The sequence below is a fragment of the Prenolepis imparis genome, unplaced genomic scaffold (genome assembly GCF_030444845.1).
Source record: "Prenolepis imparis isolate NDT839.2.m4 unplaced genomic scaffold, iyPreImpa1.0 SCAF_12, whole genome shotgun sequence".
Classification (NCBI taxonomy): Eukaryota; Metazoa; Arthropoda; class Insecta; order Hymenoptera; family Formicidae; genus Prenolepis; species Prenolepis imparis.
In genome coordinates this window covers 13,417,567-13,433,277 of record NW_028141170.1, presented here as the reverse complement: position 1 = coordinate 13,433,277, position 15,711 = coordinate 13,417,567, and the positions used below count along the sequence as shown (strand labels likewise).

At 44.8% G+C, this 15,711-nt stretch overlaps 1 protein-coding gene across 1 annotated transcript; it reads right to left on the bottom strand.

The window, feature by feature from the left end:
• Positions 1-1,329: 1,329 nt before the first annotated feature.
• Positions 1,330-5,262, bottom strand: LOC145943359 (uncharacterized). Its single transcript, XM_083050881.1, has one exon. The coding sequence runs from the start codon at positions 5,260-5,262 to the stop codon at positions 1,330-1,332; it is 3,933 nt and encodes a 1,310-aa protein (XP_082907007.1).
• Between the last annotated feature and the right edge of the window lie 10,449 nt (positions 5,263-15,711).

Here is a 15,711-nt window from a genome sequence, read left to right as displayed (position 1 = left end):
ACTTCGGACGTGGGGACATGGTCTGGAGGTACTCCCGGGACCATCTTAGCCAAAAGTGGTCCCGCATCTGCTGGAGAAGTCGCCAACGGTTGAGCCGGTTCTCAGGCACGTCGATGAGGGCTGGTTCCGGGACCGCGTTGAGAGGCGCCCCGATCAAGAAGTGGCCGGAGGTCAAGGCGTCGAGATCCTCCGGATCGTCTGTCAAGGCCTGGAGCGGACGAGAGTTGAGACAGGCCTCTGTCTCTGCGAGGAAAGTGGCCATCTCCTCGAAGGTCAACCGGGTTTCGCCGATAACTCGCCTCAGGTGATGCTTGAGCGCCCTCACCGCCGCCTCCCACAAGCCGCCGAAGTGAGGCGCCGCCGGGGGGTTGAAGCGCCACTGTACTCCATCGGCTAAGCGCCCGATGATTCGGTGGCACTCACGGCTCGTTCGATCGAATAAGCCCTTGAGTTGCATGTCAGCCCCTACGAAATTCGTACCCTGGTCGCTGTAGACGACCTGGCATAGACCTCGGCGGGAGACGAAGCGTCGGAAGGCGGCGAGGAAGGCATCGGTCGAGTAGTCACTCACAACTTCCAAGTGGACGGCGCGGGAGCTAAAACAAACAAACACGCAGAGATAGGCTTTGTGGGCTCTCTGCCCACGGCCCTTCGTCGTCCGGAGCCAGATGGGTCCCGCGAAGTCCACCCCCGTATGTTGGAACGGTCGGCTTGGCGTGATTCGTGCTCTCGGCAGGTTTCCCATCAGCGGCTGAGGGGAGGCCGCCCGTCATCGAACACACTGCAGGCATCGGTGGATGTGTCGCCGCACTAGTTGGCGACCTCGCGGGAGCTAAAACAAACAAACACGCAGAGATAGGCTTTGTGGGCTCTCTGCCCACGGCCCTTCGTCGTCCGGAGCCAGATGGGTCCCGCGAAGTCCACCCCCGTATGTTGGAACGGTCGGCTTGGCGTGATTCGTGCTCTCGGCAGGTTTCCCATCAGCGGCTGAGGGGAGGCCGCCCGTCATCGAACACACTGCAGGCATCGGTGGATGTGTCGCCGCACTAGTTGGCGACCTCGCGGTAGCCAGAATCGTTGCCGCAGATAGGTCAGCGTCGCCTGGGTCCCTCCGTGAAGCGTGCGGCGGTGGCCATCGTCGATGGTGAGTTGAGACAAATGTGACTCCGGCGGCAAGATGATCGGATGGCGCTGGTCGCCATTTAACAACGAATGTTTCAGCCTCCCTCCTACTCGCAGGATCCCCCAGTCGTCTACCAGCGGCGGAAGGCGGCGAGGAAGGCATCGGTCGAGTAGTCACTCACAACTTCCAAGTGGACGGCGCGGGAGCTAAAACAAACAAACACGCAGAGATAGGCTTTGTGGGCTCTCTGCCCACGGCAGAGTGAGTTTGCGGAGAGGGCTGCGTTTCGAGACCGACCGTCCGGCGGAGGCGTCCCTCAGCTCTCCGGTGAAGGCCACTGACTGGACCACCAACAACCAAGTCTCCAAAGCCTCGTTCAGCTCCCTCGGATCCAGGCTCAACTGCGAAGAGGAGCGCAGCAGCGATCGTTTTCGCCAGCGCCGTATCCAGGCGGTGACGCGCAGCAGTCGGCGCAGCGATGAAAAACGGGTAAGCTCCTCAGGCTCCCGAGTATTGGCGGCGACTAGACACCGGGTGGGGCGCTGCTCTGGGAGGTCCGGGAAGCCGCAGTCAACCGGAGGCGTCGGCCAAGTGGACGGATCCTGGGTCAGGAACTTTGGCCCTGTCCACCATAACGGATGTTCCAGCAGTTCGCTCGGGGACACACCGCGGGACGCGCAGTCCGCCGGATTCTCGCGCCCAGGTACGTGTCTCCATCTAGACTCTTCATTGACCCGCTGTATTTCTGCCACACGGTTAGCCACAAATGTTGTCCACTTCGCAGGGTGGCCTCTGATCCAGGCAAGCACGACAGTCGAGTCCGTCCACAAGAAGGTGGGGGACCCAGCCAGGTCGAGCGTAGTTCGGACTCGGTTGACTAGTTTGGCGAGCAAGGTCGCTGCGCAGAGCTCCAGTCTTGGTAGAGACACCCTCTTCAGCGGCGCGACCTTCGTTTTCGCTTGCACCAGCGAGAGGTGCGGCGTCCCGCCATCGATTGTCCGAAGATACACTGCTGCTGCGTAGGCTCTCTCCGAGGCGTCAGCGAAGCCATGGATCTCGCAAGGCGCCGTGCCGCAACGATACCAGCGCGGTATTCGTATCTTCTCCAATGCAGGGAGCTCCTCCTCGAACCTCGTCCAGGTTGCGGCGTCCTCCGGTGACAAAGGGGCGTCCCAGTCCAGTTGCTGCAACCAGGTGGATTGGATCAACAGTTTGGCGCGTACGACGATGGGAGCCAACCAACCGAGAGGATCGAACAAACGAGCGGTTTGAGAGAGCACGACTCGCTTCGTAGAGGGAGCTCCCGCCGAGCGGCTGATGACGAGAGAGAAATCGTCGCACCCGGGAGACCACTTCAGACCCAGCACGGAGCAGGAGTCGGACGGTAACGTGGCGTCCACGGCAGGTCGAAGCTGGTGATCGGGCGGGACGCTCTCTAGGATTGCCTCGTGGTTAGCGGCCCACTTCCGTAAGGGGAACCCGCCCGCCATGCAGAGGGCGGACACCTGTGTCCGCAGGAGGCGGACTGAGTCCAAATCCGCGGCGCCGGTGAGGACGTCGTCCATATAAACGTCCCGCTGCAGGGCGGCGGAACCTAAAGGATATCGGTGAGTCTCGTCGGAAGCGAGCTGGCGCAGTACCCGGATCGCCAGGTACGGAGCGCACGCTAGCCCGTACGTGACGGTGTTCAGCTGAAACGTCACTATATCGCTGTCCTCAGCCCACAGAATACGCTGCACGTCTCTATCTGCCGGATGAAGTTGGATCTGGCGGAACATCTTCTCCACGTCGGCGGTGAAGACGTAGCGATGACAGCGCCAGCACAGGAGCACATCGGCGAGAACCGGCAGAAGATTAGGCCCGGTGTGCAAGAAGTCGTTCAGAGCGAGTCCCTCGGTGGTGCGAGAAGAACCGTTGAACACGACTCTGATCTTGGCGCAGATTCCGGACCCTCGGAGCACCCCGTGATGCGGCAGGTAGCAGCAGCGATCAGCAGACGCGGCATCGACGGGCGACATGTGACCCAGAGCGTAGTAATCGCTCATGAATGTCCTGTACAGATCCCGAAGCGCCGGGTCGCGCTCGAACCGACGCTTCATAACACCAAGCATCCGGGAGGCGGCACGGCGCGTCGCAGTCAGGTCCGGCAGCTCTCGTCGCAGAGGCAGGCGTACCGAATACCGGCCGTCGGAGAGGCGCTGATGCGTCCGAGAGAAGTGCTCCTCGCACTCTCTTTCTTCGGTGGTAAGCGGCAAGGGGCCGCGAGGCAGCTCTTCCCACTCCCAGAAGCGGCGCACAATGACCGACAATTCGTCCATAGCGGAGCACTGGAACGAGGTTGCGGATGACACCGCGTGACTGCTGATTCCAGCTGACCCCAAAATGATCCAGCCGAGACGCGTCTGCTGAGCGATCGGCTTCATGGGTCCTCCCCGCCGGAGATCGGGGAGCACGATGTCGGCGTACGCGTCTGCGCCGAGGAGGAGCTCCACCGGGTCCCGACGGAAGTATTCGGGATCAGCCAGCTCCAGTCCTTGGACGTGGGACCACGAACAAGCACTCCCGTCCGCTGAGCCGCTGTACATTGATAGGCGCGGCAACACTAGAGCGGTGATGTTGCACGAAAACTGTCCCGCGCGCGAGGACAACGCGACGGCGACGCGACCCCGGGAGAATCCCGTCTGGATTCCACCGATGCCAAAGATAGCGACCGACGTCGGAGTACGCGGCAAGCGTAGTCTCTGGGCGAGTGATTCGGCGACCAAGCAGGTTTCGGACCCCGGATCCACCAGTGCGCGAACCACGTGGCACTTCCCGGCACGATCCGTCACACGAACACGGGCCGTCGCGAGCAGTACCGACGAGAACTCTGCCGGCGGACGTTCAGTCACATGCACTGTCGGCGACGGAGAGTAGTCCACAGCGAGCGACGGAGAGGTTGTGAAGGCCTCGTGCAGGGTCGTATGATGACGCCCGGAGCACTTATTGCAGTTCCTGGATGATGGACAATCGCTGACCATATGACGGCCCAGGCAGTTCCAGCAGCGCTGGTAAGTCGTTACTGCTTCGCGTCGTTCGAGAGCAGACTTTTTTTTATATTGCTCGCAGAACGCTAAGAAGTGCTCCTTCCGACAGATTGGGCAGCTGCGGCTTGAGTCGGCGGCGCGGCCTTTCACGTGATTGCTGCGGGCCGAGCGCCCGGGTTTTTCCGATGACTTCCCGGACGATTCACTGGCGGTTGTTCGGAGCGCTTCCTGGATCATCAGCTGTTTCTGGAGGAATTCACTGAGTTCTTCGTACGTTGGGGGCTCGGAGCTCTTCCCCAACGAATTCTCCCACTCCCGGCGGGTCTTAGTGTCGAGGAGCTCGACGATCAGGTGGACGAAGAGGTCCGAACAGTCTGAGATCGGGCGGCCAATCCCCTCCAGGGAGCCGACGGTGGACACCACGCCATGGAAGATGCGTCGAAGGTCAGACGCCGATTCGGACTTCATCTTGGGGAGCGCGGAGAATACAGCCAGGTAGGATTTTACCAACAGGCGCTTGTTCTCATAATGGTCGCTGAGTGTTGTCCAAGCGCGCTCAAAGTTATCCTCCGTAGTTGGCAGATTTGCGATCAGTTTCTCGGCGTCCCCCTTGACACTAGTCTTCAAATAATGGATTTTTTCTACCCTTGTCAGGGAGGATTCCATACTCACAAGAGAGCTAAAGAGGTCTCGAAAAGCCGGCCAGTCCTCAAATTTTCCCGAAAACTGCGGCAACTCAATCTGGGGGAGAGTACGCCGCGACTTCAACGGCGCGGTCGGCGTTGGCTGCGCCTGCTCTTTCTTGGGCCCCTCCGCTGCCAGAAGGAGAGCCTGCTCCGCGTCCAGCAAACCGGCACGCTGCCGGAGATAGTCAGCCTCAACGGAGCCTGCGATATCGTCGCTGAAATAGGCGCTCCCAGCTAGAGCGTCCCCGAACTCCGTTATCAGTTTTTCGTGATTGGTCTCGAATTTCCGCCATCTCACATCCATCACTGACACGGCGGATCGAACAAGTCCCGTAGTGACCTTGGTGGATCCCAACTTTTCCAAGACATCAGTAGCGCGCGCAATGCGCGATTGAAGATCTAGTTGAACGGCCACTAATTTCTCCATCTTCGCTCCCGACGGTGAACCGCACGTTACTTCGGCACTATAACGCTCTGCACAAACGACGAAGTCGAAAACAGCAGCGAGGAAACCGAATAAAGGATCACATTAATCCGGCTCGAAGGACCAGATTGTTTAATTCGAGAGCGTGCGAGAACGTTATGCGTCGCGCGGTACGCGAGCGCGTCCGGGGGGAGCAGGAGATAGAGAAAAGGAGAGAAACTGAAATCACTAAAATCACTTTCAGCGTGTATTTCTTGTGTTAACAAAACAACAGTTCAAAACAAGGATCACCCGGGCGCGTAATGCAATAAGCGAGCTCGGCAATGGCGAGTGCAACGGGCGCGAGTATAAAACGAGCGTTCGACAACAGTGCGATAAGAAGCGATTCGGCAGCGATCTGCTTGCGGGAACGATCTCGAAACGAGTGCGCGGAAAAGAATTCGGAGTCAACTTCGACGGCTATATCCCTTCGACCTTCGAGAAGGTTCTTAAGTTAGGAGACCGACAATTTTTGGTCTCGTAACAATATATCGGATCGTCTCGAAAGTCGGGGGACAAAGCTGTTTATTGTTTTCCGTTTCTTATTTGTTCAGGTGAGAGCGCGCTCGAACGAGCGCGGTGACGTGAGCGCGGACAGCTGATTGAGGCGCGCTGAACCGGGAGCGCGAGAGAGAAAGCGACCGGCGCGCGGGAGTGCGAGAGAGAACGACGAACGCGTGAGAGCGCGAGCGAGAGCGACGGGCGCGCGAGACGGGCCGCGCGACTCTCGTTTATCGCCGATTAATTTCCTCGCGGCGGATTCGCGACATCATGTTTGCACAATTGTGAGCTGACAAGCCCGGAGAGATTCTTGATCCAGGCGAAATGTCCAATGTTGTTGCTGTCTTCCACGTACAGCAAGTTGACGTGTCTGTCTTTCTTTTGCTCCGAAAGACGTATCGAGACAATGTTCTTTTCTTCGATGCTGTACACATTTATCGAAATGTTGTTTGATAGTTCAAACTTTTTAATTTGATTCACAGTCACTGGAAACTCAATGTCCTGGAGATTCAACACTGTTGTGTAGTGCGGATATGACGACGTTCTCTCACTATATTTTGCAACTGGATGCAGAGCAGCGACCACCGCCCACGCGAAACATGCATTGTCTTTAGATTGCACGTTCACTACTGCTCTTTTGTTCATTATTTCTCGCGGCAATTTAATGTGACATCCCGCGCGCATTGGATTATACTTGTTTATATTTATAATCAAATTGATTATTCGCGACAATGCCCAACCACTATCGCGTTCTTGAAATTCTTCTAGCGATGCTAGTGTGGGCTCGATAACGCGGCGTTTGTACCAATCATGTAAATCGGAGGTGCGAAAGATTTCAAAGTTTTTAGTGTTGACACTTTTATTAGCGCGCTTATCGCCTGACACAAACTCGCCATTAAATATAGTGTTCACTTTTACACTAGTGTGTTTTTGGAACACTTTTTGCACGTGTTCGATCACAATGTCTTTGGCATCCTCTAGAAATTGACGAGATTCTATGTGATTGCTGTTTATTACCGCACCGGTCAAAATGCGACTCTCGAACGCCGTATCAATCTCTCGCCATATGAGTCCGATGTCTCGCGAACTGCTTCCGGCACCTGCGTGTACAAAACGTCTGCATACCGAATTCTTCAACCCTTCGAGTCGCGCGATTTGGGAGACAAGCGATTGTCGAACTCCGATCGGTAATCGTGGATGTTTTATTCGACTTTGTTCTTCCAGTGATTCGATGTATTCGTCATTGCTGCTCCCACACACTATATTCTTCCACCGAATTCACCCTTGTGGCTTGCTCCAACAAACTTGCTTCCAATTGTGCCATATTTCTTTACTCGAGATGCGCTTCTTGAACCTCTGACAAAGAGACAGAGTATGCCTCCTTACCAGCATTTTTATTTGATCACTGACACTTGAAAAACTTGAGTATGTTGCGATTTTGTCACGTGCGGCTCATCGGCCTTGAAATTGATACATTTTGCGTCTAATATTTCATTAAGGATGATGTCATAGCGACCATGCAGCTGTTTGAAAATTGCGATTTTGCACATTTTGCTAATAAACTAATTGTGCACCTGGGGGATGACAGCAGCCGGTGCATTGGCGCTCGTGATACATTTAGCACATTTCGCAAGATTCATCTCAAGGTGATAGCAGCCGTGCATCGGCGCTTGAAAATTTTGAATATTACAAATTCAAAAGGAGGCTATATGGAGCCACGCGTAGGGTGTAGGTACGCAAATATTAAAAACAAACTTGTTGGAAAAACAAATTTATTGAATCTAAACGTTTCGGTCCTTCCTTTGGACCTTCTTCAGTAAATTTAATACAATAAATAATAATGGGGAATCTACATACTACCGCACGTAGCGCAAAAGCCGTGAGCCCCCCCTATCGATATCCCATTAGATAGACAAAGTGACATAATATGTCATGAGGTCCTCAAAAGTGGACTCTAATGGAGAGTATAGTGAGGAATTTCCGAAAGGGGGCTCACTCTTACTCACACACTCATCCATCGCACGTTCACACGACCGTACGCGGACGCGCCCGACGTACGAGTGAAAAAGATATTCGTTCTGATGCTATTTATAAGGCGCCCTACCACGGCTCATAGCCTGTTATCGAAGTCAATGTCAAACAATGTGTGGAATTTATTTCTCCTTCTCTCTCTCTCCCTCTCCCTCTCCACTCTCTCTCCCTCTCTTTCCCCCCTCTCCCTCCCCTTCCCCCCTCCGTCACTCTCCCTCTATCACTGTCCCCCCTTCCTCTCACTTCCCCCCCCCCTTTTCTCTATCTCCCTCTCTCAAACATACGATGTATGGAGATTAATGTTACAAATGATTTATGGCTCTCTAAAGGAATTCGATAACAACTAAACGAAGATCGTCTTTCAAGAAATTTGAGGCATATTTGTCACAACAGATACATATGCTTGATTTAGACACTCTGTGTCTTCTTGTCGGTTTAAGCCATTTATCTGGCGCCTGATAAACAGTATCTCTGAAACAAGTCTCTTCCTTAGAAACGGTTCCTCATCCAAGATCTCAACATTATCCCAATCAAATTCGTGGTTATTCAGCCTATGATCCGTGATCACGGATTTTTGCGCGGTGTTTCTTTTTTTTTTATTTCTGTGCTCCCTAATGCGTGTTCTCAACTGCCTGCTGGTCTGACCGACATAAGAGGCATTACAATTTTGACATGACATTTTGTATACAACGTTATTATGCCAATCTTTCTGCAGTGTGTCTTTATGCACGCGGATAAACGAGCGTAACTTATTCAAACCTGTGTAGGACATTTTTACATCTAGATCACGGACCACATGGCTAAACCGCTCGGACCATTTGGGTATGTATGGGACATTAAAATATGCAACGCGAGCCGAATTAGTATCAGGTGTTCTGTTAGCGTCACCTGAATTATTATTTTTATTTCTCGCAAACAAAGTCCTAAGCCTTTCGTGAAATGTTTCAAAAATCAGTTGTAATGGATACCCATTATCACGTAACACCCCAATGACCAATTCGAGGTTCTTTTGGTGATATCTTGGATGTGATAACCAGAAAGCCCTATCTATTAGACCAAATATTGTGCCTCTCTTGTGGCAGAGAGGGTGACAGGAATAATAATTCAGATATCTTCCCGAAAATGTTGGTTTATGATACCAATCGAATTCAACGTATCCCCGATTTAGAATGAATGTAACATCCAAAAAATCGAGTCTATTGCCCCCCTTTTCCAAAGTAAACTGTAATCTGTTATGACACGCGTTAAACTGTCTTAGTATCGCTCGTCCCGGAAGGGACGGTCAACGCGATATCATCAACATAGCGTACGTAGATCGGGAGTTCAAAAGGAAGGTCTCCTATCACCCTGCTCTCCAAATCGCGCATGGTTAAATCGGCTACTATGGGAGACAGCGGAGAACCCATGGGCGCTCCGAAGGTTTGTTGATAGATTATGCCATCAAAGGTGAAAAAAGTTGAGTGAAGAACAAGCCGGACTGCCCCCAAAAATTCCACGCGCGGTATCGTACAGTTATTTTCTATGAAATTCCACCTCGCGGCTATGCCGTCGACTGCCAAATCCAATGGGACGTTAGTGAATAGAGAGACCACATCCAGTGAAATAAGTTCACAATTGTCACCAACGTAAGTTCCATCGAGTTTGTTGACCAGTCGAAAGTAAATTTATTGAAGAAGGTCCAAAGGAAGGACCGAAACGTTTAGATTCAATAAATTTGTTTTTCCAACAAGTTTGTTTTTAATATTTGCGTACCTACACCCTACGCGTGGCTCCATATAGCCTCCTTTTGAATTTGTAATTTATCAATGCAGGGAGCCTACATTGTTATTTATAATTTTGAATATGTTGCATTTTTACACATTTTGACCTTGACAATAATTCTAACATTTCATTTGAGGATGATGTCATAGCAGCCGCGCATCGGCGCTTGAAAATTTTGAACATGTTGCATTTTGCACATTTTGACCTTGACAATAATTCTAACATTTCATTTGAGGATGATGTCATAGCAGCCGCGCATCGGCGCTTGAAAATTTTGAATATGTTGCATTTTGAACACCTGGGACTGATGTCATAGCAGCAGCTGTGCATTAGCGCTTAAAATTTTGAATATGTTGCATTTTGTGCATTTTAACCTTTATAATAATTCTAACATTTCATCTGAGGATGATGTCACTAGCAGCAGCCGTGCATCGGTGCTTTGATTGGTTGAAAATAATATGGGATCAGCACTAATCCCCACCCCATCACAATGGATATTATGGATAAAATTTAAAAATAATTTATTATCACATTGATCACTCGAGTGAAAAGGTTCTTTTAAAATGTGTTCTGCCGGAAGCATGAATTATTACGCTTCGAGAATTCATGAGAGTGATGTTTTGTGCAAGAAGAAATGTGACAAGTAAGTTTCGATTCTTTTTTGTCAAATAATGATTTTTAAATAATGATTTTTAAATAATTTTTGAAATATTGTTCTAATTATTTTTATAGCATTCAACGTGCGACTCGTATACTTTGGCGAAGATATGCTCTAACCGCAACATCCTATAAATATTTGGAAATAGGAATCAGCGTTGGAGCTGTATCATATGTGGAATTAGCTCTTGGTGATAATCGAGGCAACCACATAATATTGCCTATTGAAACATGGATATCACTAATGCGGAAACGTGCGGACATTGAGCAGCTAACTGAAACTCCATTATGGATTCGAGATCTAACAATAGAAATTGTTAAAATATCGGATTCAAAAATTGTAAATTAACATTATCCAATAATTTTTTATATATGAAGCCATCGACTCTATTACATTTATTTGAGTTTGAAAAATGTATAGATCATGTGTATTTCTGGCTATGTGAAAATACTCATCTTGTGAATGAAAAATTTAAACAATTTGCAACTATTTTACAACGCAATAATATTACTAATGTATGTGATGCTGTAAAAGCGATACGCGAAAGTGATGCGTACGATAGCGAATCACTCATAGATTGTGAAATATTAACATGTGCTGTAAATGATGTTTTTTATGATTCTTGTAATAAATAAATTTTTATTGATAAACTGTGAATTTAATTATTTCTTTCCTGCCCCTGTTCTTTATGTATATGAATAGTATGATGTGCACATGCATTATCAGCAACTCTTTGGAGATGTAGAAAAATGATGAGCTAGATGATACTCCAGTTAGAACAGAGAGATGAAGAGATGAAGAGAGATGTAGAATTAAAATCAAGAGGGGGAGCAACATTATAATATATGTGTCGTGTCATAGAGTAGCAGACATATACTCGCATGCTCGTGCTGTACGGTTGCATGAAACTGTAAGATATACTCTAATTGAAGGGAAAACGTGTTGCAACTGTAGATGCTCCCTAAATCAAATTTTATCGTGCAGTGTGTGTCCTATTTGCACACATTAAACTGTTTAAAAATTAAAACACTTAAAGTGCTGTGAAAATGGCGAGTGATGTGAAGATGCTAACTCAGGACGAATACATTGCATCGCTGGAAAAAGATGTGTTAGAAATTGCTGCTGCGTTGGAAAAAGAAAATTTTGCAGTGCGTCCGACTGAAAGTGATAAAGTGAGTTATCTGTTCTGGGAGTTGGAGTGCGATGGATGTATCGATTTGCTAAAAGGACAATACCCACAACCAAGGAGATTTTTTTGGAAATTTTATGAAATAAAAATAAATCCAAAATTATTGATCGGAGATTTGCAGTCACGGATCGCTCGAATCGCGCGACTTGAAGAAATAAGAAGATTGCTACGCAGACGTTACTTAAGCGTAGATACCAATGTTCCAGCACTATCGACAAACACTCCAGTAAATTCAATCGTGCAGGCAATACACGGGCGCGAAATAGGTTTCAAAAAACGTCACACGAAAAACCTGTATGATTGCATCTTTACGCATAATTTGTATTATTCTCCACTCGACTTTTTTGATTGGCAAGTTCAAAATTTCTATGTAACAGAACTCAATCCTGGTTGTATTGCAAACGAGTTTTGGTAATCTGTGTGTCTCATTAATTTTATAATAAATAAATTAAAATATTTAAAAATTATTAAAATAATTAATAAAAATTTTCTGTTATGCAGGAGTCCCCGCCCAGCCGTCGCCTCCGCTTCTCGCAGCACCTCGCATTCGACCGCCCCACCATTTTCACCCACTTAAATTTCATATTTTAAATTTTATATACTTTTTTATATCATATTTTATATTATATTTTTATATTTTATATTTTCATTTTTATATTTTAAATTCACACACACACACACATCACACGTGTATACACATACCTATTTTATAAATAAACATTATTTTAAATATTAAATAAATGTATTTATTTTAGAATAAGTCCTCTCTCCCCTTCCTCCTATTAAAATCTTATTATTAATTAAAAATTACTATAAATATTATTATAAAAAACTCTCTCGCGTGCGCCTCGCGACATCTCTCTCTTTCTCGCGACCGCTATCTCTCTCACTCTTGCATATACGCCTCTCTTGGGATATCTCGCTCGCGTGCGCCTCGCGCTCTCCTTCGCGTCATCTCGCTACCTCTCCATCTCGCACTATCTCGCGACCGCTATCTCTCTCCTTCGCGTGCGTCATCTCTCTCTCGTGTTCGCCTCGCGCTCTCCTTCGCGCTCCCCCTCCCCGCGGACCCGGCTCCAAAATCGCGGACGCTCCCCCCTCCCCGCGGACCCCTCGCGGTACATCGCGGACGCTTCCCCCTCCCCGCGGCCCCCTCGCGGTACATCGCGGTACATCGCGGACGCCTCCCGCGTGACGTCATTCCCCCTCCCCGCGTGACGTCATTCCCCCGCGCCATGGGTTCCCCCCCCCCCCCCTCATTGCCCCATGGGTTAGAAGTATAGCCGGCATAGTATTACTACTTATATATGTATATATATACATTATATATATATATATATGTATATATATATATATGGAAGTGGAATAAGTAATGAGAAAAGTGTAATGAAATTGTGATATAATAGAAAACTGGCATTTTTAGTCATTTGTGAAACATTTTTTGGAAAAACATTTTTATTATGATCGTGATGTGATTTAAAAAATATTAAATTCTTTCCATTATAGCATGTCTGGAATCGGCAAGAAAAAGTGCAGCAGATGCCACATACAATACGACATTACACTTTTCTCATTACTTATTCCACTTCCATATATATATATATATATATACATATCTATATATATGTATATATATATATATGTGTGTGTGTGTGTGTGTGTGTGTGTGTGTGTGTGTGTGTGTGTGTGTGTGTGTGTGTGTGTGTGTGTGTGTGTGTGTGTGTGTGTGTGTGTGTGTGTGTGTGTGTGTGTGTGTGTGTGAAACGTATATTGTGAGAACACTTTCAGTGAACAATTGTACATTATGTAGACCAAACGTCATTATGAGGACGGTCCTCATAATATTTTATACGCAACGTATATTATGTGGACCGGACCTCACAATTCCTTTACCGACTTTTGTATATTATGAGTACCATTTTTATAATTATACAAAACGTGCATTAGGAGGACTTCTTAATTTTTGTGTTTTGTATATTGCGAGGACCATCCAATTTAATTTGTAATAATTTGGACATGATAAAATTTGACAATCATATTTTGTTCGTGCAATTTAATGCACATGAAAAGATATTACATACGAAATAATTTTAACACGATTATTTATGACACATTTCTATGTAAAAAATAATTTAAATAATTATTAGAAATAATTTAAACTTAAAATAGCGATTTATGCGATAGTACTATTTTGATAACACAAGAAATTATCGATTGAAAAAATGCAAATCATTATTTGTCATTGTCGTTTTAGTGTAAAATACATGCCGTTTCTTTTACAGTGCGATAGATTGGTATTAAAATAATATATTTTCTAATTTACGGCTAAGAGTTTGAGATCTTAATTTGTGGAATCTTTTTGATAACTTGAGAAATTGCTGAAATATGAATAATATTTATGGCAACAATATTAATTATAAAATATAAATTGTATATTTAATTATCATATCTTTATAGAATTTTTTTTTCATATTTATAAATAAATTTATATTACTAAAAAATGAAATGATAATGTAAATAATATTGCATAATTTTTGTCAAACGGCGTAATTACTCAAACTAAAAATCGCAAATGATTGATCTCGAGCAATGTCAATTCATCATATATGCACGTAACATGTAATTACTTCATTCAAACATTTCAGTCCCCGTCTGGACTTTCTCTCTTCAGTGAAATTATAAAGATTACAAAGAAATGTATGTTATGTTGATAAACAAATAAAGTAAAAAATAAGATAAATAAGGTAAAAAATGATCAGTTCAAATTAGAAAAAAAGTAATTTTTTTATAATATAATTATAATATATTTTTTCATAGTATATGTTGCTTTTTACTACTGGAAACAATGTTATAAAATTAGTAATAACAATGTAATAACATGCTGACAGGAATAGTTAGCGAAATATATTTATAATAATTATACCAATATAACAAAAAATTATACAAATATAACAAATTTGTGCAATATATTAATACCCCTAAAGTGATAAATTTTAATACTCCTATCTTTGATATTTATCATTGATACATATTTACAAATGGTACAAATAAATATGTGCCAAAATAATAAAAATGTGAGAAAAATACAAAATGCAAAAATGACGATAATCACATCACATATCAAAATATGAAAAACTCGGGCTCGAGTTGTTTAACTTAAGTTGTTTAACTACTCACAAAGGATATTTTACAACTGTCCGAAACCGATTTGATTTTCTTTTAAATATGTTAAACACAAAAATCTAAAAGACACGTATTTTTTTATATGTTCGGATATTAAGATTTAAAGGGTAAAACACTTCTATAAAAAAACGGTTTTTCTTTTAGGGTCGAATATCGTCGAAACTATGAGATAGAAAAAAATGTTAAGCGAAAGTTTAATCTTTTGGAGAATACTTTAAAGTAAAAAAAAACATTTTTTTACTTTTATTTGTATTTTTAGTTTTTATCTAACATTTGACAAGAATTATGCAGTATTTACGTTAACACATTTTAACATTTAGTTATATAAAATCATTTATAAATATGAAATACGACTTTTCTATAAAAATTATAATTAAATATACAATTTATTTAATAATTAATATTGTTTCTATAAAAATTATTTATATTTCAGCAAAGTTTCAAGTTATTAAAAAAAATACTCGTTCATAAATTAAGATCTTACGTTTTTTGGGAGTAAATTAGAAAATATTTTATTTTAATATAGTATATTGATCTACCGCATTGTAAGATCAGCATGTGTTTTGTACTAAAACGATAGATAATGATTTGAAGAATAAAACCTCTTCAATCGATAATTTCTCGAGTTAAAATAATACTATTTCATAAAGCGCTATTTCTAAATTCTTTACGTCTAATGTAGAAATGTTATAAATTATCTTTTAAATTTATTTAATGTCTCTTCTAGGTAATATTTCTTTTATGTACATTAAATTGAACGAAACAGCAAATGATTTTATCATTTTATCATATGCAAATTATAGCAAAATAAATTGGATTGTCATCGCAATATACAAAAGACAAAAATTAAGAAGTCCTCGTAATGCACGTTTCGTATAATTATAAAAATGGTACTCATAATATACAAAAGTCGGTAAAGGAATTGTGAAATTCGGTTCACATAATATACGTTGCGTATAAAATATTATGAGGACCGTCCTCATAATGACATTTGGTCTACATAATGTACGATTGTTCACTGAAAGTGTTCTCACAATATACGTTTCACATATATATATTATATTATATATATGATATTTAAATATATATG

Bases quoted from the DNA above. Each gene is read 5' to 3' on its own strand.
- LOC145943359 (XM_083050881.1), bottom strand. From the start codon at position 5,262: ATGGAGAAATTAGTGGCCGTTCAACTAGATCTTCAATCGCGCATTGCG.